The sequence below is a fragment of the Xiphophorus couchianus genome, chromosome 21, assembly GCF_001444195.1.
Source record: "Xiphophorus couchianus chromosome 21, X_couchianus-1.0, whole genome shotgun sequence".
NCBI classification, from domain to species: Eukaryota; Metazoa; Chordata; class Actinopteri; order Cyprinodontiformes; family Poeciliidae; genus Xiphophorus; species Xiphophorus couchianus.
The window spans coordinates 23,576,071-23,600,093 of NC_040248.1; the positions used below are offsets into that span (position 1 = coordinate 23,576,071).

The window sequence follows — 24,023 nt, forward strand, 5'->3', positions numbered from 1 at the left end:
GATTAGAGTTGAGTTTTTATTCTCCTCAATCTGTTTCCTCCCTAAAGGCCAGTTAATCAGGTTCAGTCTGACACACATAAACATGGTAATGTAAGCTGCAGCCTGTGTGTGTAAGCAGATAAGAGGCTAACAGGAAAAGACAGAATCCATAACAAAAGCAAACCTGAAATATTCATGAAATACAAATAGGACACATTAACCAAATCCTAGTTTATTAAAGCTGGATTTATAAACAGCAATAAAATATAACATATTTTTCACTAATAAAAAACTGCATTAAATTCTTTAAACAGAAATCTGAAACCAAAGGAAATCTGCTTTTAGATATTCAGACATTAAGAGGTCAAACCTCCCAGAGGAGGCGGCGGCGGCGGCCCTGTGGGCGAGCTACATAGAGAATGAACAGAGAGAGAGAGGGAGGGAGTGCTGGCAGGTAGAACAGGTTTGGGCGAGGCGGTCAAGAGACTCAGCAGAGAGAGAGAGAGACGAGTCAGATTTATTGTTTCGGTCAAATAAAACTTTATTTTTTCTCCAGACACAAAGTACCTGAATCTGTTTCAGACAGAAGAAGAAGAAGAAGAACCTGCCAGAAGAGTAGGACTGTTTTTAGAGAGACAGAAGAAGACAAAGGTGGACACACCTGAGGACAGGTGAGTCGTCTCAAACTAGAAAACAAACCTGAAACTGGAAAACCTTACAGACTGTTCATGTATTAATAGATCGATAGATAGATAGATAGATAGATAGATAGATATTGGCAGGTTGCCTCTGAACTGATGATTTGGGTCGGATGTTCTGGTTTCCTCCTGGTTTGCTACGGTTCTGACCCGTTCCTCCTGACAGAACCGGGTCAGTAAAAATACGAGGACATGTTTTTATTTGGTGTATGTAAACTTGTGGTTCCTACTGTCGCTCAGATATTTACATGAGGAGAAATTATTATCAAATTAGTTGTTAGCTTTTAAAACGAAGGTCGTGTTTTGTGACGGATCCTGATCGTCAGAACCTGGTGTCAGCAGCGTTCTGATGGATCATCAGATGTTTTGGATATGAATGTGCTGTCAGGTTTGGACTAGGCCGCAGCGTCTCAACGCCTCCTGTAGGAGAAACCACCACTTGATGATGCTGGTTTCTAAAACTGTGCTGCAGCTGATTTAAAGTCCCTGCTGCAGCAATCTGCTGCTGGCCGTTCTTTACGCTGCTGCAGGTTCTTGGTGTTGGACAGAGAAAGAGAAGCGAGGATTCAGAGACGGAATCGGCTCCAGATCTCATTTCTTTGGATTTCATCTACCACTGCTTTAATCTGTAAATGTTTTAGTTTGTTTAGTTTGGTTTAGTTTTGTGTAACCTGGTTGTTGCTGAGGCAGATTTTTGCCTCAGAGGGTTTTACCATCTTAAAACAGATTTAAATGAATTAAACTCGCTCTGTTCAGATTATTAAACTTTTAGTTCAGATTATTAAACTCGTTAAGGTTTGACTCGCAGAGCTAATCGATTGTTTCTCCTGGAAGCATAAACTTGACCTGATTGGTTATAATGTGGAGGAAGTGACATCATAGATGTTTGTTATGTATTAATGAAACTTTATTCACATCAATCTCTCTTTCTCTCTAGATTGGCTGTTCCTCCTCCCCCCCCTCCGACCCCTCCTGTGACATCATCAATATGTCATCAAAAATCAACATTTCTTTGGAGAACCCGTACGGTCAGGTGACCATCCCTCGGGCTAAGCTCCGCCCCTCAGATGATGCAACAGTGATAGCCAATCCGGTGGCTCTGAACAGCGAGAACCCATACGCCCAGAAGGGTTCGGCCCCGCCCCCCTACACGGTGACGGAGGAAGAGGAGGAGGAAGAGGCGGGGCGGTGCCCAGCGTGCTGCTACCGCTGTCGCAGGAGGAAGTGATGTCACCGTGGAAAGAGGACTGTGATTGGCTCATTAGCAGATATTCTACTTCAGGGCTGACCAGACGTTGATACATCTGCAAAACCAGAACCAGAACCAGAACCAACGGAACCAGAACCGGGCCGCAGATCCGAAGCTTAGAGACTTCAGAGGAAACGGTTCAAACTGACTTTGGACCATCGATCCTGGTTCTGGAGGACAGGACAGAACCTGGACAGAACCCGGACAGAACCAGGACAGAACCAGGACAGAACCCGCCCATGAACAGCTTCAGGACATCAAAGATTGTTAAAACTCTGAGAAACAAGAGATTTAAATGTTTGGTTTTTATATTTTTTAGATTTATTTAGATTTTTAATTCCTTCAAAAAGACAAGATGGCTGCCTTTCTGCCGTTGCCATGACAACTCCACCTGAAGACAGAAGACTTTGTCTTACAGCTTTAAATCATTTTCACATATAAAATATAAATCAGATCCCGTTTAATGGTTTTATATTTGATCAAAGTTCAGAAAAACATTTAGAATTTTATTTTAAACAAAAAGATTTTGATCAGATTTTGTTCCATCAGCAGGAAAACGAACCCAATCATGTTCACGTCCAGAACCAAGCAGAGATCATGGCTGTGAAACAAAGGGATTTTATAAATGGTAGATCATTATTTTGTTGTTTTATTTCTGGATTCAGGAAAAATGTTTCTCCATAAAGTATTTCTGTTTTCACCACCATCATTTTTAATATGAAGGATTTTTCAAAGTCTATGTGAAGCAGAATGATGTCGCAGCGACTTGTAGATGACGAACAAAATAAAAACATTATTTGCTTTGCTTTTTATGTCCCGTTTATGTCTAAAAATATAAACAGGAAACTCCTTCAGCCCAGCAGGGGGCGCCGTTTGCCCCATTCCGGATGCAGCCGCAGTGGCTCTGTGGGTAAAGCAGTCGTCTTGTGACCAGAAGGTTGTGGGTTCGATTCCACACAATACTCTGTATGTGAATGGGTGAATGTGACTGAATGAATGTGAGTTATTATATGTGGTTATAAATACAGTATTAATTATTTAGTTCAGTTGGCTTACAGTCCTGTAGAAACTGGAACCGGATTAGTAATCTGAAGTAACCAAGAACGAGTACTTTCAAAATAAAACAGGAAATCAGGCTTAAATACACTAGAAATCCAGAAAACAAATCAAGCCAACGATCAGAGACACAAACAACCAGAACAGAACGAGACAACAAGAGATGGTTCTGATGGTTCTGATGGCCTGAACTGGACTGGATGTGTTTCTGCTTTCAGCCTACTCCATGCTGCCAGACAGGTTCTCTCTCAGACCGGTTCTGGTTCTGCAGATTTGATGGGAAAAGAGAAACTGAACCAAAATCAGTGGTTAGTGATAATTATTATTGCTGGCTTTATTCAGGGTGTACAAACTTTCTGATTGGTTTTAATTCATTTAATCATCTAGTTTTTTATTTCCTCTGATTAACTTTAGCTTTTTATTTAATGTCTGAAACACAAAGAAACTCGTCAGTCTGCTGCGATGGTTCTGGACCAGTAAGAGGTCCAAACCCATTAATGCTCTGACTGGGAAAGTGACCACTGAACCCAGCAGGTCCTGACCCGGTAACCAGTACGGTCCTCATCGTCTCCATGACGACAGTGGTCTGTGCGGAGGGCGGAGCCGATACCAGAAACCTGAACCCGGCTCCACTTTCTATTGGCTGATCTGGTTCCAGGAGCTGGTATTGATCAGCAGGTGATTATCAGGATCATTAGTTTTGCGCTTCTATATTGATCTGAACCTCTCTCAGGTTATTATTATTGTTATTATTGACGAGTATTGATTGTAGTACAACAGGCTGAAGTCGATCTTGTTCAGGTGAGGATTTTGTTTCAGGTCAGCTTTCACCTGGTTGGTGAATTATTGATGAGGCGAGTCTCTCTCTCTGGGAGACGATCAAAGCCAACAGAAGACGAGTAAACAGGAGGCGGGAAGACGTCGAGACCAAATAAAGCAAACAAGAAGAGAAACACAGAAACAAAACAGAAGAGCAGATAAACATGGAACGATGAAGACTGAGGAAGAAGAGGAGGAATACAACAAACCCAGGTGAGTTTCTATCTGACCAATCAGAACATAGGGGGGAAAATCATTTCATCCAATCGAAAACATTAAGAGAAACTTTTTATTTTGGTTAAGAAAAACCCCAAACCGATTATAATCATGGTAAAAAGACATTTTTATATCCAGCATGCTGATCCCAGTCTGTTCCCAGTCTGTTCCAGTAACATTGTCTGTACAAACCAGATGGCGTTACCCTAAATCAAGCTGGAAAAAAACCCTTCTCACCACAAACGTATTTCATGTCGTAGCAGCAAGAAGTCCTTCATCCAATCACAGGACAACGTGAGCAATGAGGTCATCGCTCCAGAAGAACCAATCGGATCAGGATGGATCCAAACCAAATGGATCTGAAGACACCAGCTGGAGGCGGAGCTGCCCATCATCAGAACCGGCCGGTTCTGGGAGCAGAACCTCGTCCACGCTGCAGTCTCAGACGCTACGAACAGAAAATTCACATAAAACAGAAAAACTAAAGGCAGAAATCTAAATTTAAATTCATGAACACTCAGTCTGCTCAGCATTAGATCAGCATCCTGATGCTGTTTCTAACAAAAACAGTTCAAAACTGTGAAGCTGCAATCATTTAATCACTAAAATGTTTTAAGTGACAATAGAAAGAATAAGGGGGATTGCTGCAATATTTCATGATTCACTAAACGATAAAAAGGGTTTTCTGGGAAAATTTGACTCTACTCTGCTAAAAGGTCATTAATGAGCTCTGACAGATTCTATAGAAAACCCCTAAATATGTACATTTTCTGACTAATGACCTTCTATCTGTTATATTCACTGATTATTTCTATTTGTGGGAGATTTTAATGACAGAGAGGCAGAAAGCTGAGATGTTCTTAAAACCTTTGGTCCGACTCAGGATGTTGAATCATCAGTCAGGCTGTGAATGTTTCCAGAGTCTCTGACGTCTGATCATTTATCCGCCGAGCACCGCAGAACGTTTAATACTTCTGCTCTTCCTCCTGGCCTTCCAGCTGTTACCATGGAGATGAGCATGTGAAGCCACTCGAAGCTTCACATGTTATGGATTCCATTGCTCCCATTAAAGGTGGCGTCTGGTTGGAGGAAATCCCAAGCAGAGGATTCCTGGAGCCGGTCAGACTGAGATTCAGAACCAGAACGCTGCAGCTGGAGTTCTGACTAGAACCAAGAAGATAGAGACACCACCCGGTTCTATACCTCCCGGTTCTACACCACCCGGTTCTACACCACCCGGTTCTGTGTGATTTCTACTTTATAAATCACTGGACGGATTAAAGATCTGCTGCTGGATCAACCTGCTGGTTCTGGTTCTGCATCAGAAGCAGAACCAAACATGGAGAAGCTGCATTCAGCTTCTATGCGCCACAAACCTGGAACAAACTTCCAGGAAAGTGAAAAACAGCCGAAACCCTGATCTCCTTTAATCCATAAATGAATCATTCATAAACATTTTGAAATTGTTGTCGATTTATTTTCAAGATTCATGTTGTAAAACTTTCTGCTGAAACGTTTTAATAAATCTGATCCTGACAGGGAAGATGATTCATGAAGATGAAGAGGAGGATGATGATCCCCTGCCCCCCCCTCCCTGCTCCTCTGTTGCCATGGAGACGGCGATGTCGGGCAGGAGGCCGGACCTGGCGTGCATCGTGTGTTTCGGCAGCTACGACTTGCTGACGCGGTTGCCACGGCGACTCCACTGTGGCCACGCCTTCTGCCAGGCGTGTCTGAAGAGACTCGACACGGTGATCAACGAGCAGGTGAGGTCAAGAGGTCAGCAGGAGGGCTGTTTCCTAACCCTGACAGGGTCCAGGTTCTGGTTCTGGTTTCGGTCCGGAGCTCGGGTTCTGAAGTGCTGAATCTTCACTGACGTCATGAGTTCTGTTGGGAACCTGACCGGGTCAAAGGTCACTAGAGGACCGGTCTGATCTTCCTCACAGGACGTGTCATCAGCAGTCGGGTCGACCCTAAAGGCGCTCCTCTTCCTCCTCCTCCTCCTCAGGCGTGGATCCCGTGTCCCCAGTGTCGGCAGAACACGCCGCGGCCGCGCGGTGGCGCCGCCGGTCTGGACCTGGACCTGGCGTCCTTCCTGGCGGTGAAGGCCCAGCAGACCTTCGTCTCCTGCTCCTCTTCCTCGCGAAGCTCTGCCCCCAGGGGCGGAGCTTCATCTGGCGATGGGAAGCTTTGGCTTGGGAAGGAAGTTCCCGATGACGGCTGGCGGCACGGCGGCCTGGCGGAGCCGCGATTCCATCGCTACGGCGACTGCTGCCTGGCGCCGTCCTGCTGGCACTGCTGCTGGTTCTGCTGCCCCGGGCGAGGCTGACAGACCGGACCGGAACCGACCCGGCTCTGGATGAGGCCCGGTACTGATGTGCATCCTAGATTTCCTGGTTCCGGGTTAGTTCTGTGTCAGAACCGGGTCGGCTCTGGGTCGCCGTGAACAATAATCAGAGCTTTGAAATGTTTCGTGTTCAGAAACATCAAATAAAAGCTTTAATGTTTTGGGTCTTTGATCTCATTGATCTCATCTGCAGCTTGTTTCATAAATCCTTTGTTACCATGGAGACGAAAAAGCAGATCTGATCAGAACCTGATTCACTGTAAGGTCCAGTTGACACGTCAGAACTACCCCAGATCAAATACCAGATCAGCTGCAAGTCCTGGTGCCCCATCACTAGTTCAGGACCCAGACTGGAACAAAGATTGGAACCAAACTGGACCCAGATTGGACCCAGACTGGAACCAAACTGGACCCAGACTGGAACTAAACTGCCTCTGTGAGCAAACATAAAAGGTTTTTCTGGTAAAGATTCAAATCCGAAGCTGCTCAAAGTATAAATTTATTCTTTACACATAATTTACAAAAATAAACAAACTGACAGTTTATGGCTCTCAGCCAATCAGGACCTCACTGATGATGTCACAGTGCTTTCTACCAACCAGAAGTTCAACCTTTGGCCACAGGCAGCAGTGTGGAGCAGACAGAGCTTAGGCACAAAGCACGTGTCTTCTGTCCGTCCTGCATAAAGCTCTGCCCTCACAGTCCCCAGCCAATAAAAATACGCTACGGCCTCTGGCCAATCAGAGGCTGCCGAGGGGTTCCCCCATCCTGATTCGCTGTCCTGGCTGCAGGTCAAAGGTGAAATCTGCCGGCGCCTCAAACAGCAGGACGATGGTGGAGCCCAGGTTGAACTCGCCCACAGGCTCGCCTTTACACAAGGCCACACCCCCTTCGCTGGCCTTCACCTGGTCGCTCGTGGCAACGTAGCTGCGGTCCTGGAACGACCCTTTGCTGTAGCGAGGAGCGTTGGTCCGCAGCTCCTGAGGAAGAAAAGAGACCGGGTCAGACCAGGGCCTCACGTCTAAAGCAGCACAAAAAATGTGCAGCGCCACATTTTACGCACAAATCAGCATGTAGAAAAATGAACTTTGGTCAAAGTTTGCATAAATATATGCCCACTTTTTCTCTGGTGTGAAAATATGCATATAACCAGGGTCATTTCTTCCACTTCTGTTAGATTCACTTTTATTAATTTAAAGATTTATTTTAAAATAAAACCCTTTCCTTAATTTCTTCAGCACAAAACTAAACCAAACAAACACCATTCAGTGTGTCAGTCATTATCTGGTTGTAGGGTCACATGACCAGCCGGACGTCGGCGTCTTACATGGCTGCTGCTCACCAGCTTAGGTAGGAGATGCCGTCCAACAACGTTCTACTGATTACACGGTTTGACAAGTGGGAACTGGTGAGTGTTCTTGTTTTGCGCTAAAGTTAGCGCAGCTCTTGCAGGCGGCCATTACTGCGAGTCACATCTGCAAAACCAGACGGGTCCAATGAGCAGGAATCTGTCACAGAAATAGTCATATTTCTTACCCGATTTCTATAAAATATTAAATTAAAGCTGAGAAAACTGCTGATGTTTTGATACGTAGGCTAACGCTAACTCAGGTTCCCTCCCTGGATACAGAGAACGCTAAGAAGAGTTAACTAACTGACCAGACCAAACAGGACCAAACTGGACTGGACCAGACCGGTCCGAAGCAAAGTTGTCAGTCGGATCAGGGTTCGCTTTTTTTAGTCCGATTAGCATTCACACCTGAAACGGACCGGCCCTGGAATTGGATTAAAGCGGATTAAACTGGGCTGGAGTGAACGCACATTTAAGATCCGAGGCACGGATAAAGTTCTGGACTCAGCTGTTTGCTGTGATTCTGGTTCTGATCCGACATTTTTTCCTCGTTTTGCCGTTTTACCCCTCAATCTTCTGAACTAAACATAGCGCTGCTCGTAGCGTTCTGATTGGCCGTTGCTTGCCAAGAGCCCGCCTCCAGTAGGAACTGGTTCTTCCCTCTGAGCCTTCAGTGGGACCCATCTGGGTTCCGGTGGACCCGGACTCATCTGGCCAGCCAGACCTCCGGCAGGAACTCACCTGGTCGAAGTAGACCCTGATGGAGCCCACGTTGGTGGCGCCCACCGCCGTGAGGGAGAAGAAGCCGTGCCGCCATTGGCCGCTCAGCACCACGCGCTCGTTGAGGCAGAACAGCTCCTTGACCCAACGCGCCACGCCCGGGTTCACCGACATCAGCGAGCCTGGCGGTGATATGGAGCGGTGAGCGCCGGCACGGTGACGACCCGCTCGTCGCCCTGCAAACACTCACCCGGGAAGTGGCGACGCAGCTCCACCCTCCAGTCGGCCGGCGAGTGAAAGCAGTGGTAGTCGCCCGGCGCCAGGTAAACAACCACGTGGAACAGGGCGCGGTCCGGAGACGACAGCAGCCGGTCCTGGAAGGACGCCGGGTCTGAAACGGAACCGCACAGGTCAGTACCCAAACTGGAACCGGAGTTCTGGTGGGTCGGCGCCGCTCACCCGGGCTCGGCCTGCTGGGCGGTCCCAGGAAGTTCTCCAGGCTGTAGGTCACGCCCTTCACCTGCTCCACTTGCGAGTTCTGGACCTGCCCAAAATGGAGGATCCTGCCATCAGCCGGTGATGTCTGCAAACAGAGCCAGAACCCAGTGACCCAACAGAACTAGTACCAGCTGGTGACCCGACAGTACCAGAACCAAAGAGTTCTGCTGGTTCTTCCCTCCGCACTGAGGAGGTTCAGATGAATACCCAAATCAATCTGCCCGTCCCGTCAGAGAGTGGATGTAAGGCTCTGGTTCTGGTTCCGGTGGGAGGAGCTTACCAGGCATGAAGCGGCACAGACGGGTCGGACCGCGGGTTTGAGGCGGCGGCGGAAGAACTCGCCCAGGTTCTTATAGTGATGCAGGTCCTCCACTGCTGCCTCCTAGTGGACAAACAGGGGAACAACACTGTCAGAGGAGCCGATACCACTCTGGTTCTGGTTCTGGTTCTTGTCCAGACCTGCATGTTGACCCCGAATGTCCAGATGTAGAGGGAGTAGATGGGTTTGCGGAGCCAGGTAGGTAGGTCCAGTCCATTGAGCCGGCCCCAGGCCCGGGACATGAAGCGGGTCGGGAAGGTCCGGTAAAGCGCCACCTGCGGGTCCAAACAAAAACTACAGCATCACTGGGCGCTGGGCCGGTTCCAGTTCCCTCGGGTCGCAGAGCAGCAGGAAGAAACACAACAGGGTGTACATATATGGTCGCTCTCCTCCCCTTTTCTCATCATCCAATCAGAAGCCCTGTCAGAGCCGCTCTTACCCGATTGGCCAGCGGCCGCAGGGCATTGACAGACAGGAAGAAGCCGAGGAAAGCAATTGGCCGGCGGTGCCAGTGGGCGGGGCGACAGACACCACTACTGAGCGCGCTCAGACGGTGACGCAGAGCCAAACGAGGCACCCGGAGCCTGACAGGAAGGGGCGGAGCATAAAGAAAAGGGGCGGAGACACGATGGTCAGCTGACAGGAAGACAACAATCTGAAAACTAAACCAGTCATAAACAGGCTTCAATGAGAGGCGGCGAGCACGAGGAGGCGGAGCATCAGGAGGATCAAAGGTCAGCACAGGAGGAGCCAGATGTTAGGCAGCTAGCTAACTAGCCCCCACCTCCAGGTCCAGCTCGGTTCTGGTTCCGGCCGGACCAGCTGAGGGACTCTGAATCAGGGACCCATCCAGAACCAGTAGAACCGGGCCAGTGGCTGGATAACTGGGTCAGCAGGCTTCCAGTGGATCAGATGCCATCTCCATGGCAACCTGTAATCTGCGCTAATCTGGCTTCATCTCCTGATAATCTCTCTCTCTCTCTCTCTCTCTCTCTCTCTCTGTCTGTCTGTCTGTCTGTCTGTCTGTCTGTCTGTCTGTCTGTCTGTCTGTCTGTCTGTCTCTCTCTGTCTCTGTCTCTGTCTCTCTCTCTCTCTCTCTCTCTCTCTCTCTCTCTCTCTCTCTCTGTCTGTCTGTCTGTCTGTCTGTCTGTCTGTCTGTCTGTCTGTCTGTCTGTCTGTCTCTCTCTCTCTGTCTCTGTCTCTCTGTCTCTCTCTGTCTCTGTCTCTCTGTCTCTCTGTCTCTCTGTCTCTGTCTCTCTGTCCAGAACCGCTGACGGCTCTCCCAGACTGATCGTAATGGTTCTGCTCTCAGAACGGATCTGGTTCCTGATCGGATCAGTAGGTTTCTGGAGTAAAGAAATGATTACAGGTTCTGGTTGTGGTGCCTGAGCCAGGTTCTACGGTAGCCGGAGCGGACCTCAGCGTGCAGCTGGATTGGATCAGAGGCAGGCAGCAGCTACAGGTCAGAGGTCAGGCCGGGGCCGGTTCTGAAGGGTTCCTCTCTCCCACCTGAAAGGTCCAGCAGCTACGCTCCTTCCGCCCCCTCCCCTGCCGCCGCCCTCGCCCCGCCACCGCCTCACCTGCCGCAGCGGGCCGCGGTCGGGCCGCGCAGGCCTGCAGAACCTCACCATGAGCGTGCGGGTCGGGCCGGCGCCGGGAGCTGAGTGGGCCGGCGGCACATGGCGAGTGAGGCTGAGCCGCAGAGGCAGCAGAGGAAGAGGAGAAGGAGGAGGCGGCTGGGGTTAAGGCGGCTAGTCTCCGCCCACTCTGCCACGCCGCGGATATTAATAGCACACGGGTCAGAGTCCGTGGTGTGATGGAAAAATCCGGATCGATGGCCACGATTGGTCCTTCGTACTGCTGAGTCATCGCTCTGCTAATCAATACGCTGATCAACAATCAGCTGGGAGCTGACCAATCACAGCCTGCTGCTGTAATGCATGGTTACTGATTGACCAATCACAGCAGGCTATCTGACCAATCAGGAGGCAGGCTGGCTGTAAGGAGAGGTAGCAGGACTGTGTGACATCACCTTCACCTTTCACCCAGAGAACCAATCAGAGTGAGGTCATCCACCTGAGTGATGTCACTGACTTGGCTCCACGGGATTGGTTAACCCTGCCCTGTTACATAAGCAGTTCTGCACATGCTCAGAAAGAAAGCCAGCTGCTGATTGGTCGGTTCTGAGGAGGAACACCTGCAGGTTCACCTGCAGTCCGAAACATGATCGGGTCCACTGCCGGAGCAGGAAGTGATGGTGGGGTTACCATGGTAACGGCTCCAGTGTCTGAATTGAGTGTTTACAAACACATGCCTCTGCTGCTGTGGCTTTAATGTTGCCACGGTAACTTGTGTCTCAGATCTCTGAATAAACCGGACCCAGCTTCAGAACTAGGTCAGAACCAATCCAACTGTGCAAGACAAAATGAAAAGGGGAAGTGACATCAAAAACGGTTGAGACCTTCTGGCAGGGGTTTTACCTCCCCCACCATTAGACCACGCCCTCTTTACATTTAGGAGGCATAAACTTCACCCACTTTGCTATAGGTCTCAGTGGGACCATGCAGCTGAACTAGCTCCACCTCATAATGGACCTTACCAAGCTCCGCCCACAACCGACCCACGTGACCGCAAGTCTCACAAACACAGCCTGGTTGTTTCTATGTAAACATGACTGATTAGTGAATCATTTCTAGCGGATTTTCACAATATATCAGCTGCTAAATGGACAGAGGAACTAACAAGTTCATGTCATCAACTGGGAGGAGGTTACTGGTTTCTCAGTCACAAGCTGGTTGCAAACCTGAGGCCAGCAGGTGTCAGTCAGTTATGGTAGATCTGAACTTTGACCTCAATATGAGAAGCTACAGTCTGATAGGAGGAACCAAAGAGCTCTGTAAAGGTAAAGGCAAATCTTCTGAAGTTGGGATATAATTCATTTAATTTCACATAATTATCACGGTAGAAGCCATTTGTTTGTTAAAATTTTATGAAATATATTTGTTCTATTTGATGTTTGTTGTGAATGACGTAAACTCACAAACTAACGAGGTAATTAGTCCAACGTTTAGAAACTACAGCGGCTGTAATGAGCCACAGCAAAGGGAAACAAAGGTAAAATAACCTGAACAGGTGATCAACTCAAAACCATTCCTACCTTTTTACTCTCTCTCTCTCTGTAGTTTAAGCACACCTGTTACCATGGCAACCGCCTGCTCCCCGCAAGACGAGCAAAGATACGTTAGAAACATAACATTCAGTTTGTTACGATATCAAGTTTCCAGGCTTGATATTTATTTCTCGATTATTAATCAGCGCTTCCCTGAACACAGCGATGGTTGACTGACTAGCTGTACTTGGTGCTAACGTGGCTAACAGGAGTAACAGTTTAGTCCAAAGCCTTTTCTGCTAAAATAAAACCTTTAGTGTATGTCAGATACAGACACATTGCATATTGATCAGTTTAGCTAACGTCAGACTGTGTAGCAGACAGGCTACAAGGTGTAGAGGTTGTATCAGTTCTGCCATTATGCTGTACTTAGCTAACGGGAAGCTAAGTGTGTTTGTGAGACGGCCACGCACGTGACCACGTAGAATGGGCATCAGCCAATGAAAAGCGGCCCCTGTGGTAAGGTCCATGTGTGTCTTACCTGAGTAGGCGTGGCTAAATGGGGTGCAGCCTCTTCATCCAGTTGGCCTCGCCTTTTGTACTGATGGTAACCAAGGTAACAGCCTCCCGTAACGATGAGCAGGGTAAACGGCCGGGGTCGGGGCAGTGGGCGGAGACCTGCAGAGGCAGAGGAAGCTGATTGGCTGACAGATCTGATGTCATCATCATTTACCTCCTGCAGGGACTCACCGCTGCTCAGGCTGCGGCTCTGGCTGCAGCGTGGCGACGGCGCCCTGAAACACATACAGCGCATTAACTGTTACAGGCCCAGCCTTTCCCTGGGGAGGGGGGTAGAGAGCAGCGGGTAGGAGCGAGAAGAAGAAGAAGAGCGGACTTGTTACCAGCAAACGAGCCGAAATAGACACCAGCCTGTTCTGGACTTACTTAGGGAACATAACATTCACCATCACATCACCCCAAACTGACCCCAAACGATGGTCACATGGTGCTAAAATACAGTTTTATTACCCCTAAAACCAGTAGCGGCTGGTGCTAAAAAAACTGAGGGGGGCGCACACAAACAAACAAATGAAAAACAAACAAAACAAATCTTAAAAAATAGCACTATTTGAACATGAATTTTGCCCTCCTTTCCTTCTGCCCTGCAAATTTCTCAATTACATGCTTGTTAAAGTCAGTCATCTCTGTGACTAGTCTTTTCTCCATTGACAACATGGCCAATGCATTCAGCCTGTCCTGAGTCATTGAGTTTCTCAGAAAAGTCTTGATTCTTTTCAGAGTTGAAAAGCACCTTTCAGCTATGCTAAGTTTCCCCCAAAAACTTAGCTTCATTGCATTGTCTAGGTGGCTGCGGCTGTTTTCGTGCCGTTTGCATTTTTCTGAAAGATGTTTTAAGTTTCTTACCCCAGTTGTTGTCCACATTTCCTCCGTGCCAGAACTTTGAAATAGCAAACACGGAAAGCAGTAAAATGCATTGCTTAATGCAAACGTGAATCGACCTAACGAACTGCAGCTGCGCTAATGAGTCGAATCGGGGATTGTCCAATCACACAATGTTTTAAAACAATTAGCCAGTACTGACGCTCTACCAGTAATGACACAACAAAATGGGTGTGTCCGGGACGCAGAGCGCTGCGCCCTGTGGAAAACCTTAAACAACCAATTAAAAGTCAGCCTCAGATCACCTGCTTGCCAAAAGTTGATGCGCCTACATACACTCTCATTAGGACGGCGCCCTGCACATGGGAAGTGTGCACAATGTGAGCAATTAGAATTATGTATTTACTATTTTAATAAATTCTAACATGTCTATTGGACACACAGTATGAATAAATACATTTCTAAGTATTTTGCAGTTCAGAATAGAAATCATTTATTATCTAAACAATTTAAAGGGGGCGGCGCACAAGCGCCCCCTACTGGCCAGCCGCCACTGTTGCCACTCATCCCGTAAAATACGGAGTCGTGCCATATTTGGCCGTTAAATGTGCATCCCATTAAATGATTGATTCAAAGTTAATCATTTGAATTTCTCTCTTAGACCCACTTCCTCCATTATTATTTATAATAATAATGATATTTATATAAGTATCGTATTGAACCGATGCTTAACTGTCCGATAGAAACGCCTATCATAAACACATCAACACTAAGTTTAACAATAATGACCAAAATAAAACACAGGCTATATTAAGGTCAGCTAAATTCTCGACTCGGGAGCTAAAGGACCCCAGAACGCTACGGACCGACGCTGAACGTCACGGTTGCCTAGAGACGGACACTGCGCAGCCGCAGTGAGCTGCAATCAAGCCGCGTCTTTTTAAAACATCCTGGACTCGATTCACTGTCCTTAGGAGCAAAAACGCTTTTAAAACTACAGACGTGAGTTAAAAGACGCGCTGAACAATTATAAATTATATATATATATATATATATATATATATATATCTTTAACCAGCTAAAAGAGGCCAGACTTGTATCATCAGCATCTTTATTCAGATGACAACTTACAATGCAAAATATTATGCTTAGCAAGTTTTTGCAATGGGCAATTTTAAGTGTCAATGCAGTACTTAATTTAGAATTATTTTTATGTTTATGAATGAAATTGTGTACAGCATTGGCTTTATTTATTTGAAGAGTATTTTGTAGTTCAGTACAAAATGTTGTATAAGTGCAAAATATTTGGATAAGTAATGGGTCAGTCTGATCCTGGTTCTTCACCTTGTTAATTTCTCTTATTGGTCTGTTTTGAAGTTTGATTAGTGACTGTTGTGTTGTTTTGTAATTCATTTCCAAATCTCTCTGGAGTCACTTAAATAAGGTCAAACTAAAGAACAGTGCAGGATGTTTGGGTCAAGCTGGTTCTGTGTGAACAGAAAGGTGTTTGGTACTGAAACTATGATTGACTCACTTCATGAACTGTGAACTGAAATATTAAAACCCGACTCATCATGTCCACTTTTCCATAGATGGACATTCATTCTTGTAAAAATAAAAGGCCAACAGCTGCATAACATTCAGATTAAATAAGGGTAATACAATTTCTAAGTATGATTTTTAAATAAAGTTCAGGTTAAGGACTCATTTTCACTAGTCATTAATCTGACCTTCTACCTTGATAATAAACTGGTTTTAGGTTTATTAATCCTATGAATTTAGTAAAATGTTCTTCAAATGAACTGCATCGTTTTGAGTAGATTTTATTACAATTTCCGGGCAGCAGACCCCACTAGGACTGAGTGACTCCACATCTGCTTGTGTCTCATTAATGTTAGCAGATGTTAGCAGCTATGATGTAATCTAGAGATTCTGTTTCAAACTGAGTTTATGCAACTCTGGAAAAAATGTAAAGTTTCTCTCATTTTACTCTTTATAAGTATATGTTTGAGTAAAATCAACATTGTTTTTTTATTATATGAATTACTGACAACATGTCTCTTAATTTTGTTTGTGAATGTATGTAAATAAGCAGTTAGATTTAGAATATCTTCTCATGGGTCTTAGCCCTGCTGGGGGCTCAGCCCCCCTAAAGGTCAGACCCTAGAATCGCCCCTGGCCTGCTTAAAGAGCTCAGGTGTTCCAGCTGAATTTACCTGCAGCATTTTCTCGATGCTCCGCTCAACAACCTCGCTGTGGACACCGCCATCATCTTCGTAGGATGTGACGTCAGCAGATGTTGCGTCAGACTTCTTCTTCTTCCTCTGAAGAGGGTTGCGCAGGCGCAGTGCTGTTCCCTAGCGGTACCGGAGATTTTTAGATAAAGGAAAGACGAAAATATGACAGATTACTGTAGTAAGGAAATTTCTAGGTGTCATATTTTACATTAGAACGGGATTTACCAGAAAGTCCACGCTCTCGTCTTTTCAGGAAGTCTTAATTTTTGTGCCCTGCTTTCAGCCATCCTCTTATATCAGCAATGAAGAATTATAAATACACACTACGTGTTGGAAAACTGTGTTTTGGTGACTGACTTTTATTTCTGTCAGGCGGAAGTGACAAAAGTTAGAAAAAGACCGATTCTCTTGGCGTTTAAAATAACACAAAACAGCGTAAAAAGACCTCGTTTATTTAATTATTTTTACAATTTTGTAAACAATAGCAGCCGATTAAACTAAATGATTAACTGAGTTGTTTTTACCGAGAAATCGATCAGAAGCGCCGTGAAAATGGTCAGATCCGCCTCTCTGGCTGCAATGCGCGCTCCCGACACAAGGGGGCAGATTTTCACAGGGGAACAGAATTTCGCACAAGACCTGATCGGTTCTGTTCCTACGAAGTCAGCCCAGTCTGGTTGGACAATACGATTCAACCAGAACCTTTTAGTACCCCCACAACAGTTCTGACAGAACTTCAGTACATCAGAACCACCTGACACCGAGTGAAAATCAGAACCAGAGTTCAAATGATTAAACGGACTAGAAGCCGCTGGGAAGCTTGATAAACCAGCTGGAATAAAACCCAATCTGGTTCCGAACCCGTTCGGGTTCCAGCTTCACTTGCAGAAACATCATATGGACACCAGAAAAAATCCTCAGCAGGCCTTCAGGACCGCTGACCCAGAACATCAGAATCACAGTTAGAACTGCAGGTAGTCGACTTCAGAGCCCCTCCTGGACCCTCTCAGAGGTCATTGGCTCATGTGACCCCTGGGTCACATGACCTCTGGGTCGTGTGATGTTAAGCTGGATTTGGCTTCCTGTGGCTGAAGATTCTGGAGTCCTTCGAAGTCCTGATGGAGAAGCTGGACTGAGCCTCCATGGACCTGCCTGTTCTGTAAGATGGACCAATCACAGCCTGAGCTGCTGGCAGACGATTGGACAGCCAGAAAATGTTTCAGACAAGAAATTACTTTATTTGTCCAAAAATACAGTTTTCATCAGAAATAAACATCACAGTTCACAACACTCCAGAGTACTACAGAGTACTACAGGGTACTGCAGAGACTGGCAGTCCACAGGTGTATCTGTAGAGGGTGGAGCCTCCCGGAGGGGGTGTTGCCTGATCCAAGGCTCAGCCTCTGCAGACATGTCTCCATTCACCTCCTCACACCGTCACCATTGGTGTGTCCATTTAGTCAGCTGTCAGGAAATGATGTCATACGTCCAGGCCCTGCTGAGTCAGGAAGTCATCGAGTTCGCTCAGGCGCTCCACCAGCATCACGTCCAGGTCGCTGCCGTCATCCAGCCCGCCGCCGTGAACGTGTCGCCGCACTGCGGCTCGTTTTCTGGGCACCAAAGAAACAGGAAGACCCAGCCCTGGAGGAAACAGGAAGCAGATCAGCGTCTGATGCTGATGAAGAACCAGAGGTGCTGGGTTCATGGCGGACCTTGGGGTTTCTTCCTCTTCCTGGGCTGAGTGAAGTCAGGGAAGAGGAGGAGCCGGCGACGCTTCTGCTGGCCAATCAGGAGCAGCGCTCCATCTTTCTCCCGAGGCTCCTCAAATATGGTTTCCAGGCTCCTGCAGGAAACACACAAAGCATGCTGGGAAGCTGAGTTGAAGGCACGCTGTCACCTATGGGTTGTAACCCTAAATGATGTTAGCAACAGTCATCAGCCAATCAGGATCTAATGGCAGACTGCCCTGATTGTCAGCACCGACTACAGAAAGCAACACCAGAAGAGATCCTGTCGGACCTCTGAGGTCCGGTACCGGTACCTACCTGATGTTGGGTGGGGCCTCGTAGTTCTTGTTGGTGTAGATCTCCTCCAGGGTGAACTCCTTCTTCTTCAACCTGAGGAACACAGGAAGTATCATCGTCATCATCAACCAGAACCGCCCTGAACTGCTCCTGAGGTCGGGTTCTGACAGGTTCACCAGAACCTTCCACAACCAGATCTATTGGCAGCGTTTCTCTGCTCTGATTGGATAGAAACCAGGAAATTCTCCAGCTGTGGGAGACAGAGTGGATGGAGACGCTGGTTAAATCCAGAAGGTTCTGAGGATTCAACCCGGTCAGAACCATCATCACTCTAGAGGAAAATTTGGAAAAATCCTCAAAATTAAACTGGGATTGTGGAAAAACTGGAACACAGGTCAGATATTCAGGAAGTCCAGCTTCCTGAATGTTGGTACCGATGGCCTGATGGGATGTGGAGGTCCAAACCGGACTGATGTGCGAAAGTTACAAAGATCTTCATAATGACAGTTCTCCTCTAAGGCCCGTTGACACGGCGCCACTCTTCAGCTGAACCATAACCTATTTGTTGCGGTCCAGCCGCTCGTTAAGAAGTGACCTTTCCCCTTTCGGCTCGTTTTGAAACCAGGTGTCAGATTGGAGCGGTGCTGTGACGCCCAGCAGATGAGCCAAGTACTGAGAGCGCTCAAGCACAGAGCCTACGGCTTATTCTGTGCTTCAACAGCCGAATAACAGAAACAATGGCGGACAGCGTAACGTCTGGGAAAGGAAATGTAGCAGACGGGTTACTGTTAAAATACTAGCGCCACCCAGTGATCTGGCAGGACAACTGCAGCTGACTGAAAGTGTCTTGGCGACGCAGTGTAAACGGGAAACGTTTCCCCACCAACATCAGAAACACCAGCACTTTCCAGGCAGCAGAATGGCCAAACATAACTAGATGACTTCATCATTAAACTGATTATTTCTGAGGTTTCTACGGGATTCCCAAAACCCATCGGACTAATTTCTGCTGAATGCTGGAGAAACTTTGTCTGTTTTCTTACCGTTTCGCTTTGGGCAGTCCCATTGGTGTGAGAGGGGTCTCCCGCGGCGACGCACGCCGTATTCTGATCTGCGACACTCGTTTACTGAGCTGGGTCACAAGAACCATCATCATTATTATCGTCATCATCATCATCATTACCGTTATCAACATCATCATCACCTTCACATTTGTGCTGTGAAACTCTGAGAGCGCTGCTGATTGGTCAGCAGGGAGGGCAGCAGACAGCCCATTGGCTGAACATAAATTTAGGGGCAAGGCTCGTCGCCTTGGCAACCACAGGCTCCAGGTACTGTGATTGGACCACAGCTTGTGATGACCCTGGAGAGAACCTGTACAGCTGAAACAGAGATGGGTTCACCTATTAGCGCGTGCGCACACACACACACACACACACACACACACACACACACACACACACACAGTGTGTTTCAGGTAATCTGTTACCTGGTTGTCGGTCTTCTTATGTAGCTGAGGATGAAACATAAGTTAGTTAGTAAATAAATGGATTATTCATGTAACTTATTAATCAGCTGATTGGTAATAAATCAGGTGAAACAGGAGGAACCAATGAGTCCATCACCATGGTAACAGACTCTGGACGCAGACATAAGGAAAACCTGGAGCACGCCGTCTCCAACGGCAACGTCCGGATTAACCAAACAGCCAGCTACATAGCCAGACCGACCTTGTGCTGGCAGTGACCCCTAGAGGGAGGATGACGAACTGCTACCGTTCAGGCCTGAGCAATCGATCCATGATAAAGCTTTCACGGAGCAGCGGCTGCTGCCTTGCAGCGAGGGAGTCCTGGGTTCAGATCCCACAGACCCCTCCCTCATCCCCACGGCCCCGCCCCCTACCTGTGGTCGCTGTCCAAACTGGGCGGTGCTGTCCAGTCCCTCAGAGAACGCAGAGGACTCCAATAGGCTCCGCCCTTCACCCAGTCTAACACCGTCTCCATGGCAACGGCAGACAGGTGTAGCACTGGGGTGGGGTTCTGCAGCCATGGCTGTGGGTGGGTCCGTTTGGAGGACAGGTGCGTGATGATGTCACAAAACATCCACCGTCCAGGCAGCACAGCGAGGGCTTGTGATTGGCCACAGGTCTGGCCAATCTCGGCCGCCTGCAGAGGAAGCAGTGCATGCTGGGAGCTAGGACAGAAGCAGAGCACGTCAGAATCGCGTCACCTGGGTGCGCCGCACACCTTCAGCGACCCGGACTCACCTGTAGCCGTTCTTCTTCACCAGCACGCTGAAGCCCTGCTCTGATTGGCTGACCCTTCGTCTGCGTTTCCTCTGGTTGAAGTCATGGAGGACGAGAGGCTCTGTCTCTGCTTCCTCAGGTCCTCCTCTTCCTCTGACAGAGACCACCATCTGACCCACAAACCTCTCCTCTTCCTCCTCCTCCTCATTCCCTGGAGGAAGAAAGCCTTCATGGCTTCTCCTCCTCTTCCTCCTCCTCACCTCCTCTCCTTCACTGCCCCTCCTACTCTGCTCTGATTGGCTGAAGCTGCAGGAAGGAGTTGGGTTGATACGGTCTGATGAAGCGGAGGGTGACCACGAAGAGGAAGTGATGACATGAGGCAACGATGCAGGTGAGCAAGAGAAGGAGTTGCAGGTGATACTAGGAGGACCTGGTGAGGAAGAAAGCAGGTGAGGTTAGGTGACTAAGGCAGATGATGAAGGGGGAGGAGCCTCTGGACACCTGGTAGAAGGCTCCTCACCCTCCTCAGCAGGCTCTCCCCCAGTGTATTACAGGCCTGGCGGGCTGCCAGGCTCTACGTGCCCCCCCGCCAGGCTACGCTTTGTGTGTGTGTTTTTTAATAAGCCAGACTGCAAGCGTCTCTTCTGCAGTGAGCATTTTACTGGCAGGGCAGAATTCGTCATGAAAGAAAGAAGGGTTTATAGCAGGGGGGCCCAAAGTCGGTCCTCGAGGGCCGGCATCCTGCATGTTTTAGTTCTGACCTGATGACCTAATCAACCCATCGGTGAAAAAATGACGACCTCCATGGGTGAAAAATATAATAGAACATGAAGGAATAATTTGATAATTTGAAGGAATTATCAGAAATAGCAATATTTTAGTTTATTAAAAAAATACAACATATTTAGGCCGACATGTTCAACTAATCCCGGATTCCTTTCAAAAACAAAAAAAACCAAGTTTCTGTAAAACACCAGATTACAGGTAAACGAGGAATTCAGAGCGAAGCAGTTCTACTTTATACAGACCAGAGGTGAATGAGTTACATGTGAAAAGGAAGGATTTAAAGGCATGATGGATCCATTTTAAATCATATTTTGTGCTACAATTGTGATAATAATAAGTGACAATAACTCATTATCTACTCATGACCTTTTTTCAGGTCTCTGATTGGCTATGAGCCAACCAGTGTGGACCAGAGCCAATCAGAACCTACCAGAGCCAATCGGGGCCAACCAGAGCTAACTAAAGCCAATAGGGGCCAATCACAGCCAATCAAGGCCAACCGTAACCAACTAGTGCCAAACAGAACCTACCAGAGCAAACAAGAACCAATCAGGGCCCTACAAACACCTTTAACATCTCCAGGTGTATTCAGTCCTTTGGTCAGCAGTCTTATAAATGTGTGATTTGCATCAGTAAAATGCTCTCAATAACTTCATTATATTATTTTTTCTATTTTATCGACACACATACAAGGGTGAACAACCCAACAACACAGGCAGTTTTAGAGTTTAAACATCATTAATCTGCATTTATCGTAACGGTAGAAGAACTTTATTACGATAAACAAGAAACCCTAACCGCCAGCGCCCCATTAACCTCTTCAGTCGCAGGAAATGGACCCACCTCCTCTTCCTCCGTCCTTCCTCCTCTTCCTCCTCTTCCTCTCCAGAGAGTCCATACGGCGGCCGAGAGACGACAAAGCTCCTCGTAGGAGGCGCCGCACCTCCATGCGGTGAGCCGCCAGGAGGCGGGGCAAGAGGGAGGCGCAGGAGCAGCAGGGAGGGGCCGGGGGGGCGGGTCCTCCTGCAGGTGAATAGCTGGAGTTAACACCTTTACCGGTGGACGCACAAACCAACAAAGAAGAGACAAAACCACCTGCAGGAGCCTCGTCTGCATCGACCAATGGGAGATCAGTGGGCAGGGCTTCTGCTGTCGGGCCACGCCCCCTGCGGTGGGTCTCTGTCAGCGGGCGAGAGAGCATATCAAAGCCTGGAGAGAGAGAAAGGCAGAGGTGAACTGAGAAAAAACCTGCAGCATCTTTGATTATTGATCAGTTTCCAATCAGAGGAAACTCTTTGAGAACCTGACGTTCTGGGCCGGTTCTGGACAATGAAGGACAGAAAGAATAAAACATGATCAGATATCAGACTCAGCCAATCAGAGGCCAAGAGAAACATTGCAGTTTGATTGGTCTAAAGACAGAAAAAACAGCAGGACGGTCCAGAACCAGAACCCTTCTGGACTGGTTCTGGATCCAAGTGTCCCAACCTGCAGGACACCTGGACCCAGAACCAGCAGGGTGGAGCCGTCTCCATGGAAACCAGGCTGGTTTGACCTGAAGGCCCTGACGGGGGTCGGGGATGGTTGCCATCAGGAAGGTCGCAGAACCTGTAGGGCGGGTTCCGGTCATGTGATCAGATTTAGGACAGCAACGTGACCCGACACCTGGTTTGATTTAAGGGGAGGAGTGTCCAGGTGTGTCCTCTCCTCGGCTGCAGAAAGAACCAGCCTAATCCAGATATTTCCCAGCAGAACCAGCAGGTTCTGGATCTGGTCGGGACTGTTTACCCTGATGCAGGTAGCAGATGCTAGCTCCAGTTAGCATACTGGGCGGCGTGTGGAGCTCTGAAAACGGGACGGACCGGGACATTTAGCGGCAGGTTACCTTCCCGGGGTCCGCTAGCTGCTCCTCGGGCTCATTTCGGCGGCTTCCCGGCCCACTGGAGCCGGATTATCCGCACCGATCGGGGATGCACTTTTTGGGACCGGCGCAACGCTAGCGGAAGTTTTTCTAACATATTTCCGCCGGGAGTTTCAAAATAATAACACTCAACAACTCAAGAGGGGAAGACTGTCAAAATAAAAGCCACAATAAACCAGATAAAAAGTTTGAACCGGACTGAACTTGGTTAATGGTTCGGTTGGGAGATTTAGACCAAAACCAAATTCACCTCCAATTCCTGTCGTCATGTTGCGGAGAGCTGGTTTCCAGATGTCCCATCAACAGGAAGCGGTTAGTAAAACCCACATGAACTCAACCTACCGAACCTACCGAACCTCACCGAACCTTGTTGAACCAGGCAGCCTAACATGCAGGTAGAAGCTCAGAGTTCAATTGGCTTTTAATACAATCTATTGTTATTATTAGATGTTGGAAACAGACTCGGCCAGAGGCCGTTGCCATGGTAATTCAGTCACGTGGTTGGAGCTTTCCGGGTATTTATATTAACATTTGCACGTGGGGACAGAGAAAAATAAGTCATACTTTAAAAAGTATTCTAACTTAGTGGAGTATGCAGCATAGACATGATAATGCAGACCGTTGCTGCGATACGTCACAGTATCCGCCATATTGAATGTGGCTTAAAATCTGCCAGTAAAATATTACAAATGGACCGAAGTTTATAAAGCGTAGTTGTACACAGTATTTTAAGGTAGTGCCCATCATTGACACATTCTGCAACACACACTAATATATTTGGGAATATATATTTGGGAAAAGAAAGTACTAAAGGCAACATTTCTAACTTTTTGATGTCTCAAGACAGCTTTACAGGCACCCCATAATATTACAGGGAAACTTCTCCATTGTCATTATCCTGTATATATGTCTGAATTTCTTGCTTTAACCTTTCTTTAATTTTACCCTTGGATATGCTAGAGTTAAGTCTCCATAGAAACGGTGTTTTTGTTTTGTAACATTACTTTTATATAAAGTAGATGTTAATGGTCCGAGAGATCCATCAGCC

The 24,023-nt window shown here is 47.5% G+C and overlaps 3 protein-coding genes and 1 long non-coding RNA gene across 7 annotated transcripts; 2 read left to right on the forward strand and 2 right to left on the reverse strand.

Moving 5' to 3' along the window:
• Positions 1–414: 414 nt before the first annotated feature.
• Positions 415–2,732, forward strand: LOC114136978 (uncharacterized). The gene is made up of 2 exons (XR_003593898.1): positions 415–650; positions 1,615–2,732. It is a non-coding gene; the product is annotated as an uncharacterized LOC114136978 (long non-coding RNA).
• Positions 2,733–3,672: 940 nt separating this feature from the next.
• rnf224 (ring finger protein 224) lies at positions 3,673–6,672 on the forward strand. The gene is made up of 3 exons (XM_028005422.1): positions 3,673–4,014; positions 5,557–5,783; positions 6,026–6,672. The coding sequence occupies exons 2-3, from the start codon at positions 5,562–5,564 to the stop codon at positions 6,344–6,346; spliced, it is 543 nt and encodes a 180-aa protein (XP_027861223.1). The 5' UTR covers positions 3,673–4,014; positions 5,557–5,561; the 3' UTR covers positions 6,347–6,672.
• Positions 6,673–6,847: 175 nt separating this feature from the next.
• On the reverse strand, positions 6,848–16,052 carry pisd (phosphatidylserine decarboxylase). 3 transcript variants are annotated; one of them, XM_028005417.1, is made up of 9 exons: positions 15,979–16,052; positions 13,112–13,155; positions 12,903–13,039; positions 9,393–9,527; positions 9,214–9,315; positions 8,895–9,018; positions 8,686–8,826; positions 8,457–8,617; positions 6,848–7,344 (listed from the first exon to the last, which is right to left on the reverse strand). In XM_028005417.1, exons 1-9 carry the CDS (start codon positions 16,032–16,034, stop codon positions 7,105–7,107), a joined length of 1,140 nt encoding a protein of 379 aa, XP_027861218.1. In that variant the 5' UTR covers positions 16,035–16,052; the 3' UTR covers positions 6,848–7,104. The 3 variants fall into 3 exon arrangements, with proteins under 3 accessions (XP_027861218.1, XP_027861217.1, XP_027861219.1); XM_028005416.1 differs by having other exon boundaries at positions 12,903–13,155; positions 15,979–16,049; XM_028005418.1 differs by lacking the exons at positions 12,903–13,039; positions 13,112–13,155; positions 15,979–16,052 and adding exons at positions 9,692–9,836; positions 10,881–10,993.
• Positions 16,053–17,214: 1,162 nt separating this feature from the next.
• Positions 17,215–23,430, reverse strand: LOC114136961 (uncharacterized). Of its 2 annotated transcripts, none has more exons than XM_028005406.1 (11): positions 23,226–23,430; positions 22,150–22,263; positions 21,898–22,077; positions 20,290–20,698; positions 19,926–20,216; positions 19,513–19,536; positions 19,228–19,405; positions 19,067–19,155; positions 18,045–18,116; positions 17,712–17,842; positions 17,215–17,640 (listed from the first exon to the last, which is right to left on the reverse strand). In XM_028005406.1, exons 1-11 carry the CDS (start codon positions 23,242–23,244, stop codon positions 17,480–17,482), a joined length of 1,668 nt encoding a protein of 555 aa, XP_027861207.1. In that variant the 5' UTR covers positions 23,245–23,430; the 3' UTR covers positions 17,215–17,479. The 2 variants fall into 2 exon arrangements, with proteins under 2 accessions (XP_027861207.1, XP_027861208.1); XM_028005407.1 differs by lacking the exon at positions 23,226–23,430 and adding an exon at positions 22,940–23,081.
• Positions 23,431–24,023: the final 593 nt, after the last annotated feature.

Bases quoted from the DNA above. Each gene is read 5' to 3' on its own strand.
- rnf224 (XM_028005422.1), top strand. From the start codon at position 5,562: ATGATTCATGAAGATGAAGAGGAGGATGATGATCCCCTGCCCCCCCCT. The intron at 5,784-6,025 runs GTGAGGTCAAGA...CCTCCTCCTCAG, and splicing joins ACACGGTGATCAACGAGCAG to GCGTGGATCCCGTGTCCCCA.
- LOC114136961 (XM_028005406.1), bottom strand. The intron at 20,217-20,289 runs GTGAGTCCGGGT...CTTCTGTCCTAG, and splicing joins GTGAAGAAGAACGGCTACAG to CTCCCAGCATGCACTGCTTC. The intron at 18,117-19,066 runs GTAAGAAAACAG...TGTGTTCCTCAG, and splicing joins GGACTGCCCAAAGCGAAACG to GTTGAAGAAGAAGGAGTTCA.
- pisd (XM_028005416.1), bottom strand. From the start codon at position 16,034: ATGATGGCGGTGTCCACAGCGAGGTTGTTGAGCGGAGCATCGAGAAAA. The intron at 13,156-15,978 runs GTAAATTCAGCT...TATGTGTTTCAG, and splicing joins GCATCGAGAAAATGCTGCAG to GGCGCCGTCGCCACGCTGCA. The intron at 8,618-8,685 runs GTGAGTGTTTGC...TATCACCGCCAG, and splicing joins GCTGCGTCGCCACTTCCCGG to GCTCGCTGATGTCGGTGAAC.